Source organism: Lontra canadensis, unplaced genomic scaffold (assembly GCF_010015895.1).
Source record: "Lontra canadensis isolate GAN:19392208 unplaced genomic scaffold, GSC_riverotter_1.0 scaffold131, whole genome shotgun sequence".
In the NCBI taxonomy this organism is placed as follows: Eukaryota; Metazoa; Chordata; class Mammalia; order Carnivora; family Mustelidae; genus Lontra; species Lontra canadensis.
In genome coordinates this window covers 3315461-3331353 of record NW_022631125.1, presented here as the reverse complement: position 1 = coordinate 3331353, position 15893 = coordinate 3315461, and the positions used below count along the sequence as shown (strand labels likewise).

General features: G+C 42.0%; 1 protein-coding gene across 2 annotated transcripts in view; it reads left to right on the top strand.

Moving 5' to 3' along the window:
• EFHC2 (EF-hand domain containing 2) overlaps nucleotides 1-15893 on the top strand; it is a 184442-nt gene that overhangs the window by 72570 nt on the left and 95979 nt on the right. For both annotated transcript variants that reach the window (XM_032842473.1, XM_032842472.1), the window contains 3 exons: nucleotides 580-730; nucleotides 11481-11704; nucleotides 14788-15039. In XM_032842473.1, the coding sequence (XP_032698364.1) occupies nucleotides 580-730; nucleotides 11481-11704; nucleotides 14788-15039 (627 nt within the window). The remainder of the gene's footprint in view (nucleotides 1-579; nucleotides 731-11480; nucleotides 11705-14787; nucleotides 15040-15893) is intronic.

Sequence of the window (15893 nt, the reverse complement as noted above, 5' to 3'; positions counted from 1 at the left end):
GAGAGATGGAGAGGGCAGGAGTGTATGGGGGGGAGGGGCAGAGTGAGAGAGAGAAGCAGACTCCCCACTGAGCAGGGAGCCTGATGCAGGGCTCGATCCCAGGACCCTGGGATCATGACTAGAGCTGAAGGCAGCAACCCAGGTGCCCCAGTGGTAGGCTCCTTTTGACCTGAACATATGGCAGAGGGAGGGTCATCTGCTTCTGGACCCAGCTGACTGCTGGTATCTGAAACTGCAGGATGCAAAACCATGCCTAAGGGGGGAGCCTACTGTAACCTACATCTAGTATCCCATTGTGAAATTCCAAAGCCAGAAAATAGATCAGTTTATAGTAGAACTGAATGATGGATTTGTGGCTTGAATATCATTTCCTTATTCTAACTAGGCAGTGATGCAAATATAATCTTTATATATGGCAACTTAGATTGTGTGTCTGTTCTCAGAGCTGATGTGTAAAACGTCTTTGTAAAAATCTCAACTTTTTGCTTTTAAATTAACAAGTATGCAGGCAGGAGCTGTATGGATTCTGAGTTTGCTGAAATTTTTTCATTTCTTAGTTTCTAATTATGATTCCAACAGGTATTATCTTTTGATGCCTATTTAGAAGATGAAGTACCTGATAAAAGCCAAGAAAACTACAGAATAAGACGCTATAAAATCTACTTCTACCTTGAAGATGACACAATTCAAGTAAACGAACCAGAGTTGAAAAATAGCGGAATGCCTCAAGGTATCTATTTAAAGCAGAGTTATGCTTCTCTTACTTCCGATGCCTGCCTTTGTATACTGTCTTTCTCTAGCTTTTTAGAAAATACCGTGTACCGCTTAGGTGTCTAACTTGTTGGTGACAATGAACATAAACATGCTGGTAGCTTCTGGTCGTTGATGGTGACTTCCCTCCTTTTTACCCCCCACACCTCACCATGGGCCGTTTCACTCATTCTTGTACAGCATATTCGTTTTCTGTCAGGCATTGCTCTAGTTGGAGCAGACTTTCCTGTGTGTCTGGTCTTTTCACTATGACATTACTGCCTTCGCAACATTTTCCAGGCAAAGAGAGGAGGCTGTTGTCCACTGCCCCTTCCAGATCTGTATTCTCTCTTCTTTCTTGAATTCGCTGCTGTCAGCCACCCTCTCCTCATACCTGTTCTCTTGAGACTTTGATGGTTCTTCGGGAAGAGAGGGTCATTGCTCCTTCACCCCCATATGCCAGTCACCTTTGTCCATGGTCCTTTTCAGCCAGACAAGAGTTAATTCTGTGACATGGGTACCAGAGAAACTAATCCCAAATTGCATTATTAGAAGTAGGCCGGAGATCCGGGGAGATGACTGATCTCTTCTGTTTGTGCTCTGAGTCCTTCACTTGGGACAGTGCTGAGATCTGTATGCATTCAGGGGACAGCAACCATGATGGTAAAAGGACTGAAAATTTGTGTGTGAGACAGAAGAGTGAAAAGGATATTTGTCCATAAAGGGAAGACTCCAGTATGCCTAGTTAATGTCCTCAGGAACCTGAAGGGCTGCTATGGGGAGGAAGGGTGACCTAATTTTCTGTATCCTCAACGCTAGGATCTAGGGGGTCAGAATTTAGGTCGGTAAGAAGAATTTTCTGGCTGCCAGAGGTTGTGATGGATGGTTCTGGATGAGCATGGGGGGGGTCAGTGTTGGGTCTAGGGGTGGAGAGGGATGGCCTAATTTGTTTGGTCCTTGGTATACATGGATACTTGGGGGCAGGACAGAGGTTCTTTTTCATGGATAGCTTAGTAGAGGCATGGTGGAGGGGAGTTAGGTGTTCGTTTGGTGGTTAGTGTAGATGACCTTTAGAGGCCACTTCGAGCCCTCAGGAGTCATAATTCTTAGGTACATTTATTGTCCCTGTCTTTTCTGGAGTATTGCCATCTTTGGTACCTTAGGCTCTGAAATTGCCTTCTCCACTACAGTCTCTACTCCTTTGACGTTCCTTAATTGTTCACACCCACCGTCCTTGTTCTCCATTCTGCTAGCAAAACATATCCTGAATCTTTGTCTCTCTATGCCCTTTGCTGTCCTCCTAATCCAAGCTGCCTTCGTTCCTTGACTAGAGGAAGGCAATAGCCTCCTGATAGGTCTCTCTGGATCCATTTCTGCTCCTCCTACAACCTATTCTCTACCCGGCAACCAGAGTATTGTAGGGGGTGTAACCCGAGGCAGTGGTGGCCTCCACGAAGCATACCTGCAGGCTTTCCCAGAGGCCACAAGACTCAATGAAAATGCATCAATCACATGGTGCACTAAAACAATTAAAAATATACAATGAGAAGCAAGGGGAAAGAAATGTCATAAATTCACACACACAGGACAAGGTGCAAGTGCGTGGAAGATTGACTCTGCCTAAATCCAGGGGTGGGCAATGGTCCTGTCTGTCTTTGCTGTGTCAGCCTTTTCTGCCAGTAGTGTGGTTTGGAGACCAGAATTGAAGTTCAAGCAAGGAGGACCCCAGACAGGGGGGACCTTGGGCTATTGGCACACACACTGCTGGAGAGACAGGGGGATAAGTGGGCCTGGCCACAGCTGTAGCTCACCAGTAAGCCTGCTGAATAGTCATGGGTTTTGTTTGTTTCTTGGGGAGAGGACACATGGGGCCAGAATGGGTGTCACCAATGAATGAGTGGCCGAATTAAGGCCTCATGAATACTGAGTACTCATGAATATTTACTGCTTTTGTATATTTAGTGCATCATGAATATTCAGAGACCAGGTGCCTCATATATATTTAATACATATGGGAAATTAATTATCTCCTGGTCTTTCCATCCCTTTCTTTATATGTTTGACATACACATGTTCTATTTACTATCTACTTATTGTTGTTTAACACATATCAGGAGTTTTGACCAATGCTGAATAAATTTTTTCCTTAGTAACGACTTGTCTGGGCCCATTGCGTCCTTGTTGATATACCACAGTGGGTTCGACGGGGGAGAAACAGAGAAATTTGTGGACCGTGGGCCTCTGAGTATAAGGTGTGATGAGGCAGTATGCGAAGGACTTCCTTCAGTGCTTATGAGATTGACGTTTTCTTGGAATGTAGCTCCATTGCGTCTGGATGATGAATCTGGGGTCAGTCACCATGGCCAAGAAGTGTCTGTTGAATATCTACTCTGTGCCAGGCACTGTGCTGGGTTTTGGGAGAATGGACAAAAGTAAGAAGACCTCCATCTCATAGAGCTTATGGGCAAGCAGTTTGGAGAGGGAAGGGAGCAAGGTGACTAGTCCAAGAATTTTGCAGTTATTCCAGTTAGAACAAACAAAGACAGTGATGGTAGGAATAGGAAACAGAGGAAAGATTTTAGAGACATTTGGTTGGCAGATTTGATAGGCCTTGACCAACAATTAAATATAGAGAATGAGGAAGGGGAATATCTAATGATAAAGTATCTACTTTATCATTATCTGATTTAATCCCCCAACGACCATCTAAAGTAGGTCATTGTTAGCTTTTACAGAAAAAGAAACAGGTTTAGAGAGGTAATTTGCTTCATCTAAATCTTAACTGATTGCCTCAGAGCTCACTCTGTGGTTGAGGTTTTCAGTCACTTTGTGGTTGCAAGGATGGTGGTGCATTTGCAAAACCCTGAAGCATGGAGCAAGGAGCAACACTGGGGGTAGAGGTTGGTTATGTTTGTTTGGACACATGAAGCCTTTGAACGTGGGTTGGGACATCTGTATGGTGAAGCCCACCAGGCAGGTAGAATCTTGGGATGTTTTCAGAAAGAAAGTCAAGACTGGAGATGTGGACCGGGAATCAAGGGTGCCCAGATCATGAATGGAATCATTTGTCTTATTCTGCCACATTAGAAGAGAGGCACTGTTGAGGTGGTAGAAGAAGGAAGAAGATTGGACATAGTGTCTGTACTTGGTTTTTCTAGTGGAGGGAGAAAGTGAGGATTGGTTGAAGGAGATGATACGAGGTGTCCTCATTGTTCTTTGTGCCCCGACATACTATCCACTCACGGGTCTTTTAATTTGGATGGAAGTATGATGCTTTGTAAAGGAACAAGAAGTCTTTAGACCCTTCAGAGTCATTTTTTTAAGATTATTTATTTAAGAGAGAGAGGGCAAGAGCACAAGCAGAATATGGCCTAGGTGGCTCAGTCAATTAAGTGTCTGCCTTTGGCTCAGGTCACGATCCCAGGGTCTTGGAATCAAGTCCCTGCATCGGGCTCCCTGCTCAGCAGGTAATCTGCTTCTGCCTCCGCCTCTCCATCTGCTTGTGCTCTCTCTCTGTGTCAAATAAATAAATTAAATCGTCAAAAAAAAAAAAAAAAGTAAGAAGCCTAGTAAGGGAATATCAGAGTAAAGCATTTAAGTGAACATAAATATGATACATTTTTATAAATATATATTCTTACTAATATAAAATATTTATAAGAAAATATGTTCTCCTAAGGCAATACTGTCACTTACATAATTAAACACACTTAGGTAAAAGAGACGTTCATAGAATTAAAAAGTTCTGGATTTTCTTTCTGTTCGGAAGTAATTCTTCTTACCTGTTAGAGAGAGAAAGAGAGATTGCGAGCGCGTGCACGATTGGGGCGTCTGAACAAGGAGCCCGATGCGGCATTCGATCCTATGACCCTGGGATCATGATCTGAGCTGAAGGAGATACCCAACCAACTGAACCAACCAGGGGGCCCATCTTGCTTATTTTTTGATGACTTTCCTCACATGACTTCAGATGTACACAAATGACAGACAGGAGGTCACAGAACATCCTGAACATTTATCAGTGACTTATATATTTTTTCTTATTATCCTTTTTAATTGAAAGCTCATATTCCTGCAGCTTACTGGCCCTATGTAGTGAGTCTTTAGTTTTATTACACTATCCAAGAAGAAAAACAAAATGCAACCTCAATGAGGATCTTGGAAAGGCTTTTATAAGACTTTTCAATTCTCTCAGCCTCTTGATTTCATATCTCGCATTGGTAGATTCCAGAGGTAAACCGGAGTTAGTCATAATGATTTATTTGAAATTAATTCTTAGGTGAGTAGGGGGGATTGTGATTCATAAAGACTCATGGGGGGAAGAAAACCAGCTCTGAGTAAAAGACAACTTTAAAGCCTCTTGAAAATTTCAGAATTTCTGATTGAGTCTTTCCGACCAGGCTCTCTCTGACCAGTTTCCCTGAGGGAAGGCGTAATTCTGAGGGATAGGGTAGGGACTATATGGTCATTGTGATATGTATAACAAGACTGAATTTGTCAGCAGAGATACTTGGCAGGCCATAGCAAGTGCTGTGGAGAAGGCAAACACAAATAACCACTCTATCATCAAGCTCTTTTTATTCAGCAAGAAAACGGTCTTTCTTGAAATACTTAATATGATAATTCTTGCTAAGGAAGGTCCATTAGGACAGAGGATACTTTGGAAAATCACTTAAGGGGCGCCTGGGTGGCTCAGTGGGTTAAGCATCTGCCTTCGGCTCAGGTCATGATCCCAGGGTCCTGGGATGGATCCCCGCATCGGGCTCTCTGCTCAGCAGGGATCTTGCTTCTTCCTCTCTCTCTGCCTGCCTCTCTGTCAAATAAATAAATAAAATCTGGGGGGAAAATAAAGGAGAATCACTTAAACCCCTTCTTCAGGCTTTCCTAAATGAAATGATTGGGGAAAAAGAACAAATAAGTGCAATAGGCCAGTGGCTCAGACTTCGTTGAGTGGGGTAGGGGGTGTTTCTTTCAGTTGTGTCTTGAGTGGCCTAGGACTGCTTCTCATGCACCCATGGGCCCTGGGAAGGGGCTAGGGATCATATTTAGGGGACGCACGCTGATGATGTCCCTGTCACTTCCATGGGGGTTTCTGTATTTTCCAGATGGAAAGGGAGGTCAGATACATTTGTTCTTTTGTATAACTGATCATTCGGAAATTAGTGCATCTGGAAGAATTAGCCTCCTTTTTAGCTGCCTCTCCTATCCTGTTAGTTAGTTAGTTTGTTTTTTGTTTTTTGTTTTCTTGTTTTTTGGGGGCAGGGGGAGTTTGGAATAAGCCAGAAACAAAAGAGGCATGATGCCAAAATAAGAATTCAGTTACATGCAGCTTCTAATCAGAACAACATATTTTTAATGTTCACGAATCTTGCTGGCAGAGAGATCTATGTACGTTATAAGTCAAGTCACTGTCGCACTTCAAGGCTTGCTTTTATTTCTTGCCAGAACATCACTCTCTTTTTGGTTAGATGTGTCATTTGTATAGAATTTGTTGCTGTTCTGTTGGAATGTAGTTAAAACAATGTTACACCAAGCCAAGAATGTCAGAGGTTAATCCCAGTAGTTCTACTTGTAATTGTCTAAAAGAATCATTGTTTGTCAAATGCTACCAAATCCAAACTAATCTATGCTAAATGATAGGCTGATGATGAGAAACCTGCCATAAATTTCTGGTGAGGGAAGTACCAGTGGCTGTCAGCTGAGAGCGATCATCAGAACCCCATGGCCCGCTGCAAGAATTTCTGATTCTATAGGCCTGGGGCCAGATTATAAACTGGCTTCTGCTTCCTAGTGAGTCCTTGGTTAAGAACACTGATTTCCACTGGGCACTTGTGTTGGCCCTTCAACGTAGTACTTTTTAAATATGTTTTTTATACTCTAAGATAATCTGACCAAGCAAATGTAATCACAAAATGTGGCATTCATATGTCATTCACTCATAGTGGCCATATACTACATCTTAGTACTGCATCCCAGAAAGTGAAGGGGGTGTGGTCATAAGGTTGCCAGAGAAAATATGAGCTGTCTAACTACATCTGATTCTCAGATAAGCAATGAAGTTTTTAATATGTCCCCAAATATCGCATGGGCCGTACTTATATTAAAATTATACACTGTTTATCTAGAATTCAGATGTAACTGGGCATCTTCTATTTCAGTGGGCTAAATCTGGCAACCCCAGAGGGTGGATCCTGGGGAAGGGGATGGTCATTGAATGGAGAAGAGGAGAATTTCAGAGTGGAGGTAAGTCAGTGGCCTGTGAAGACAGATGTTTGGTGCATGGTGTCTACTCAATAAATATTTGCTGAAGAAGGAAAGGAGAAGGAGGGAGGAAAGAATAGAGGAGAAGAAATGTGGTAGACAACATCTAGAACACAACACAGGTATCAGAAATGATACCAGGTACTTTGAGGGATCAGAAGAGGAAATGCCAGTATCCACCAGAGAAGACATTTGAGTGGTACCTCAGAAGTTCCTCCAGATAAAGATGGATGATGAAGGCATAATAGCCAAAAGGAACAGCATAAGATGGAGGGTAGGAAAGTGGTAGGGTGTGGAGTTGGGAGGTATGTGGGAGGAGATCCTAAGGTGTGTAAAGAAAGTGAGGCAAGAAAGCAGTAATGTAAGAGAACGTTAGAGCATAACATGCGTGCATTTGGGGCTCATCCAGTGGCTGGGTGTGGGGGGGCACATAGGATTATTCTTTCTTATGATCAGAGATGTGGAATTTTAAGTTTTGTATTCTTTTGCTACAAGACCGACGTCAGGCTATCTATATGGAAAAAGTTATTCTTATGAAAACAAAACTCCGAAGAGGACCTTTTGTAAGAATACAAATGGAGTAGTTATTTGATTGAAGGAATAGTTGTAAACAACAAGAGGAGGAAAAGATACTCTTTCGTTTCTGATCCCAGTGAAGAGTCTTTGTATTTTTAGCATACAGACTTAGTAGACACAGTAACAGGTGGCAATTCCAGTTGAACCTTCATTCACCTAAGAAATACCGGTCTCTAGACTCAGATGGATCCTAGGTCTGCAGCGTTACTAAAATGAACTAAATATATGGAAAATTAAGATAGAGGTAAGAGGTTGGAGTCTTAATTCTGGAAGGTGAATTTCTAAAAACCAAATTTAGTGGTATGAGCAAAGATCTAAAGCAAGTCCCAACTGAATGAAAGGCAAATGCATTAAACATAAATGGATATATCATCATTTTGATCTAAACCACAGGGATATGTTAGAAAGTTAAAGCTTGCAGAGTATAATCAGATAGCAGGGCCTTTAAAAGGGAAGAGAGATTTAAAATAGGAAGATCAGGAGGAGCTTAAAAGCAGGCACCCGATGCCTGGACATCTGCCCAAATTGTCTTTATGGGGCAGTCAGGAAGGCAAATGTTTAAAAATTTAAAGGGTAGATATGGTACTTCTGTTCTTGGTTTTCCATTTTATAGCATTATTTTTATTTATATAATTAATGATCTCAGGTTCTTTTCAATGCATGCCAAATACGTGCCATCCTGCCCATTTCTTTGATACTCCAGATCACATTCTTGCTGGTGGAGTTTCTGCCGTTCATCCTGGAGGACTATAAACACACAGATATCAATAAATAGAAATTTTTGACCCCCCAAAGGACACAGTTGAGAGATGGCCATGAAGACACCATTGAAAGCTCTCAGGTGCAACTGTCCATTTCAAATGGCCCACATTAGTTTTCTGATTAACATGACCTTGTGACTTTGGATTTCTTGTTATTAAAAATTGTCTTGTTTAGTTAGGTTTGCCTTCTCTTCTCAGCCCGTGAGTGGTGACGGAGCTTCTCTGGCCTCTTCGGAGAACCATCTCTAAGAAAAATGTGGGAGCATACATAAGGAAGCATGAGGGCCTGGGATATGCAGGCCTCTGGGGTAGGGGGGGTTAGGTGTTGGCCCTGGAGGGGGGTGTTGCTACAGTGGGCAAGTGTGCCCCTCTCCAGAAAATTGCCTTCAGAGAACAGAGAGGCTGTTCTTTGGGAAGAGCAGCTCCATCTTCTCTGTTTTTCATGGTGGCTGTCAGCTCTTCTCCCTATTTCTATCCTGTTTTGCCTCTAACACTCCCTTCTCTCCTTCACTTAAGTAATCTGTGGCTGTAGTTCAGTGAGACATAGTTCAGTGCAAACTGTGGAAAATGCTGGTATGTATGTATTTTGTTAAGAGTTTATTTTTAAGTAGTCTTTGCACCCAAGATGGGGCTCAAACTCCTGCCCCAAGATCGAGTCACGTCCTCTTCTGACTGAGACAGCCGGGCACCCTGGAAAGGGCTGGTATTTACTTCGAGCTTCAAAATCCAGGTCCAGGATCTTCTGCCATTTGTTAGAGCGTGACCTTGAGCACATTACTTAACAACGCCGAACCTTGCTTTTCTCGGCCATAAACTGAATATTTATATTTCCTGCATTATCTGCCTCATGGGATTAGTGAAGATTAAATGAGAAAAATGTATATGAAAGCATATCCTAGGGCTCTGATGATGATTCTGATTATTATTATTTGAAAGCTCTGTAGGTGGGCTGGTTCTTTCCACCTAGAAAAATAGAAGATTCTTATTCAAAGAACTGAACGGAAATCAGCACCAACTTGGTTATTTGAATTTTTATAATTAAGTACAAATACAAAGTAGATGGAATTTCTGAACAAGCTCCTGGCTGTTGAATAAATTTTATATATCTTAAAAACTGTCACAATATAAGTATTTTTAAAGGGATATATAATGGTTTCTGAAAATACCTGAAATGCCCATGCTTTTATAGATGTTTAAGTATGCAATTTGTTCTAAATGTCTAATCTTGAATGATTAAATAATTTGCATACTGTTTTCAGTGGCATGAATTAAAGGCTAATTGAAGTACAATTTTTTGCAGTAAAATTATATCATCTTTTATGTAGTACATTTAAAAATACTCTAGGCCAGTTCTAATTTTATAGCTTTATTATTTTAATTTAATGTACCAAGTAATTAAAAATTGCTACAGAGAAAAGAAGATGAAAATGATTTTAGTTCATTTTCCTGAACAGCATGAAAAGATGATGAGGAGAAAAATGGAACAGAGTTCAACACAGTTGCTGGTACATAAAGATACTCATTAAATTTCCGTAATGAATAGCAATGAATAATTTCTAAGTATTTCTAGACGTCAGGAAAAGGTGCCATTCTCGGTGCTATAGAAAATAGGAACAAGATTGCTTGACCTCATTATCCTAAAATACTTCCATACAGAGGTCCCACAGGCCACTTGGATTTGAACCATTAGACCCTCAGTTTGCTCTGCTCACGTTTTCTCTTCTTCCCTTGACTCTTGGAGTAGATTCTCAGGCCAAAGTTGGTCACAGATGTTGAGAGACCATTCTCTGTGGGTATCTTGCATTTGGGTAGATCTTGCACGTAGAGGCACTGCCTGCTCTTTTTCTGGTCTGTCTCTTCAGGGACATCTATATAGCAAACAGCTTTTGAAGTTAAAGGGGAGGTTTGCTCATGGCCATGGGAGATAGAGGCGGTGTCTCCTTCCAGAACAGAGGGAGGACAAGACATGCTTACTGTCCAGTCTGATAAAGGCCATGTCTCCCTATGAGACAAAAAGCAGGAATGCTTACTATCCATTTTAAGGCTTGGGTTTCCTAAGCTTAGGGCTCCTCTCCTGTAACATAGCCCACCACGTGGGCAGGAGTTACACGGACCTTCTTGGGTAATCCCGTGGGAATCGAGGCTCAGGAAACTGGTGTGAAACATGCTGGTGTTCTGGCTGCTGTTACTGCTGTCAATTTATCTCTAACCAAGGCAATCTATGCCTTCTACCAACATCCATGAACCTGCGGCAGGCTGCCTTGTTAGTTTGCAAGTAGAATAAAATCTCATCTCAAACCCTAAACAGTTCTTGAAAACAGATTTCAGCAGGATTTGGGTACGTTGGCTGGTATGGTGTGGTGTAGTTCGCATGCTCATCTAGGAAGCAAACCCTTTCAGTGCCAGTGGCTAACCACCACTTGGGGACCCTGGGTCCATATTCTCAAGAGTAGAAGTGAAGGGGCACCATAGGGTTAGCAGTAAAAGATAGAATGGGATCCAGAACCTTTGACAAGAACGCTGTCAAAAACAATGAAGCCTCTGATAACCATCACTTTGTAGGGGTGGTTGGGGGTAGGGGGAGAAGAGCTTGGGAGAGCAAAGAAGATGCCATGCAGTTTTGGAGCAGCATGAAGTCTTTCATGCTTATAGAATCTACAAATCATGGTGCTGGCACCTACCATACTGAAGCTGATAAGCTTTTTTTTTTTTTTTGAGCCGAGAGAATGCATTTTCATGAGCACTTTGCTTTGCAGTCATAGTGCCTTGTTTAGAGTGCTCACATTCAGTGCTTGTTATGGAAGAAGACAGGATGGCAGTGTCTGGCCCATTAGGTCACCCTCTCTGTGCCCCTCTTCCTTTCCTAGTCTTTATGCTTTATTAAAGTACTTTAGTACCACTTAGGCAACTTTAATAACAAACATGCAAGATTGGTCAGTACCTGTGGACCTCAGAAATCTCAGCTCCCTCAGGTACCCTCAGAGTCTGAACATAGTCATGCTACCTCCAAGAACCAGCCCTTTGCCCACTTCCCTGTTGTGGGACGGCATTCAGGGCTGTTACAGAGACATGCTGTGACCTTTTCTTCGTTAGCCGCCTGATGAAACAGCTGTGTTTGGTTCCATACCATAGGGACTTTCATCCGGCGTCATCGGATTTCACTCCCTCCTCCTAATGAAGATCAGTTTTATACTGTGCATCATTTCAATATCAACATAGACATCATCTTCTATGGCCGGACATTCAAGATTTATGACTGTGATATGTTTACAAAAAACTTTTTGAGGAAAATGGGAGTCAAATTAAACCCCCCGGGACAGTGTCCAGAAGATCCTTACATGAAGTTACGGAGAGAGGTAAGGAGTTGATGATAGATCTGTGAGCTGGTATCTTCTGAATGAGAATCCAAAAAGGAGAGTCAGTAAAGGGTATCTGCCTTCCTGACACAGACGTGAAAGAATGTTCGGGGTCACAGTCACTGGAGTTGTCTTAATCCCCTTTAGGCTGGAAGGAACTTTAGGTGTTGACCTCAGGGCAGGAAAGCCTCACTCACTGCTCCCACCCCCACTTCTCTCCATGGAGAGTCTCCCTTCCAGACAGACAGTAGGAGTCTTCAATGAGCCGCCCACATGGGACAAGCTCTAAGGCCCACTTTTACCTGGCCTGTCTTTCCCCATTTTGGTTGCCTAACCCTGGGAAAATGTTTGCTTCTGTTGTACTGATTTATTGCACCACACCTTGGGTATACCTTTTTTCTTCTTCCCCAGGACTCCCAGCTCTAGCGATGATGCCATTAGGTGTAGGGATATTCTAGCGGAATGGAGAGGGCCATGATTCTGATGTACCCCATTGTAAAAGGATGTTTGTCTTCCAAGTCTGACCCCAGTTAGTATAGGGAGGCAGGAACAGTGTTTGTAGTAGTATTGTTGTCTTTCTAAAGTTGTCTTTTTTTTTTAATGATCCCTTGGCCCGAATTTTGTGTTTTTTTACAGAAGAATCTGAACACGCAGAAGGGCAGGTTGTCAGGTGGAAGGTCACATACCCAGCCAGTCTTCTTTATGAGGACTTCAGTTCAAATCTTTTGCTGACTACCCAGAATTTCGTTATTGTCATTCTCTTTTTTTATGGAAGTATGGTTAGAGTAAAATACACAGAAATGAAGCACGCAGTTGAATGAGTCTTCACAAATGCATATGCCCATGTAATCCGCAGTCCAAATCGAGATACAGAACATGTCCATCGCCCCAGAAACTTCCCTCTTGGCTTTTTCTAATCAATCACTCTTCCCACCCAGGGAGAGGTAACCACTGTTCTCACTTCTATCCCTATAGATCAGTTTAGTCTCATTCCTGTTGTTTCTTAAACTTGTAATTAATTTCCTTGCAGAAAGATAACATGAAATTTAGAATAAAATCCTCCTTTAATTCTGCTCTGAGCTCTTGTTCAAAGCTGTGTGCAGGGTCATTCATCTCTTCCCACCTCCTGGCCCCAGCAGAGTTATCCTTTAACGTTGTAGGCATGCAGCCCTCCTGAGAAATAGGTCTTGTTGCTCCTGGAATATTTAAGGTGAAGTTCCTATGGAATTATACCTGTGGATATTGGCATACGAGCAGATTTATAGTTTGGGTTTATTTTTATTTTTTTCCAAATGCCCTAGATGACAGAGCCTAGATAAACATGAAGTCTCTACAATGAGAAGAGAGAACCTGAAAGAACGGGTCCATATGAATTACCACCTTTTGCATATGGCTTCGCTCGTTTGCTAACAGTTGGTATTATGCAATAGTGATTATGGATGGTGATGCATTGTATTAAATACAGAGAGCCCTGTGCCATTTCATAGATTTATGAAAAAAAAAATCTTTTGTGCCAGGAACTGAGAATACATACCACAAACAGCCAAGAAATGTTTTAACTAATTTCTTTTCAGATTGGGAAAATCATTTTCGCATTTATTCCCTCAGGGAGAAAGCTCTTCAATAAATATAGCAATCTGTGGAAAATTAGCAGTTTAATAAGAGGATTTTATATTGACTTTAATGCATTTACTTCTCCAGTGTTTGCTGCCTTCAAATATAAAGTTAAAATTAAACAATTTAACTTAAACTGAAAAGAGCCCCAAAGGTGTATAATCAATAATGCATTTCTTAAAGGCCTTATAATGCCAAAGAAACATTTTTCAGTTAATGAAAGTAGAGGTCCCATAATTTCATTTAAATATCCAGGATAAGGAAGAAGGATAAGAGCCTCTGGAAGGCCATGATGTCTCCCTGCAATCTTGGAGTAGGTGTCCCCCAGACTGCCCCAGACAGATACAGAGTTTTGAGAATGGACAAATACGATCACATAAACTGATACGGGACTACTTCTCCCTTGCCACTGAGCGCTCCTTTATATAACGATTCTGTTTCGCTACAGCAGATAGAGTGGGAGCAATTTTGCTCCAAGACAGGGCTGAGAACATGCAAATAGAGCTCCACCAGGAAACCTGCAGAAGTGGGGATACCTGGGCTGAGGAACAGAACCCGCACAGCCATTCTGTGCGGCTGGGGAAGTTCTCCATTTGCTCTGCTCCTGTTTCCATGCCCTTCCAGATCCTCGATAGGAAAAGCTTAGAAGCAAAATAAAACTGGGACTATGTTTCTTCCCTTTTACTTTTACAAAAATCTTTGGATGAATGAGGATATACAGATATGAATTCTCAGTGAAAAGACAACAGGTTTTATGGGGGGTTGAGATAAAATTAACATATGCTCAGATGTATAAATCTTTATTTTTTTTGAAATTTATTTATTTGACAGAGAGAGATCATAAGTAGGCAGAGAGGCAGGCAGAGAGAGAGAGGGAAGCAGAGAGCCTGATGCAGGGCTCGATCCCAGAACCCTGAGATCATGACCTGAGCCGAAGGCAGAGGCTTAAACCACTGAGCCACCCAGGTGCCCCTCAGATGTATAAATCTTAAGCATACAATCAACAAGTTTTGTGGAAAATGTATGCAGTTTAGAAAGTGACACAAAAATCAAGATGTGGAATATTTCCATCACCCCAGAAAATTCCCTTCTCCCCCTTTCTGGACAGTCCCCTACCCAGAGAGGAAATTACCATTTTAATTTCTGTCACCACATGTTAGTTTTGTGTGTTCTTAACCATTTTAAGTCCCAGAAAAAAGCCAGTTTTCAAAGACATCACGAAGTGTATTTTAGTGTTTCAGATTACTGTTTGATCTTAAATGATTTCTACTACTTGATTGTCTGTATTTTTAAGGTGAAAACTTGCTGTAGGTGTATCTACATGTATGTCATTAGCGTGTTGACACTTAAAAAAAATAAATATCCCGTCATAGTCAATGGGCAAGATATCTTTACATTCTCTGATAGCTTGCGTCTCAGAAGTGGTTGCGTAGAAGTGCTGTTCTTGACTTTTTTTTTTCTGTTTTCAGACTCTAGACTGCATGGACCCCTTACGTCCCTATGAGTCCTTTGACACCCTGAAACAGTTCCTTGAATACGATAGGAAGGTGTTACGTTTTTTCTGCCTGTGGGACGACTCCGCCTCGCTGTTTGGGGACCGTAGGGAACTCATTCTGCATTACTTTCTGTCTGATGATACCATTGAAGTCAAAGAAGTGATACCACACAACTCAGGCCGGGATGCTATGTCCTTGTTCCTCCAGAGAAGAAAGCTCCCTAAGGTGAGCAGCGGACACAGAACCCCTTTCCACATTTGCCTGTGACCTCAAAGACTCTCGTCACTCCCTGTCTGGAATGTCAGGCCCAGGTATCAGTCACCATATGTTAGTACAGGTGTCTAGAAAAGCTTGATTTTGTGCTCTCTCCTAAGATATATCTGTGAAAGTACTATAGAGGATATGACAATTGAGGTAGGAATATTTGGGGTTTAATTAAGGCAAGTAAAGGAAGAAAGTCAAATGTAAGAGAAAGCACATATTTATTACAGAGTTCGTAATCAGTCTTCTGAATGTGAAAGACTCTCTAGTTAGAATTGCTTGTGGAGTGCCTGGGGGGCGCAGTCAACTGAGTGTATGACTCTTGATTTCAACTCAGGTCATAATCTTGGGGTCCTCCACTCAGTGCAGAGGTCTTCTTGAGGGTCTCTCTTCCTCTACCCTCTCACCAATAAAAAAATAAGTCTTAAAAAATAATTTAAAAAACAGTTGCTCATGCCCTTGGGTAGGGCACTGGCCTCTGACCTCTATATTCTACTGAGGAAGTTGCATGGTTTTGGTCTATGTTGTGAATGTACAAATACACACACACACACGTGCACACATACATGCACACACACACACACACACACACACACACTCCTATAAGCGTATGTACAAGAGTGACTCTTAGAAGAGTAGCCATCAGTCACCAACTAGCCATTGGCTAGCGTCAATGACAGCTTTTACATTTTGTTACTATTAAAAGAGAGTTGTGAGACTGATCTCTACACATTCACGGCCATGTGAGAGCTAATGTAACTTGGGTGCAGCAGAAACAGCACAGAGAGAGAAGACCTGGGTTAGAATTAGGGGTCTCC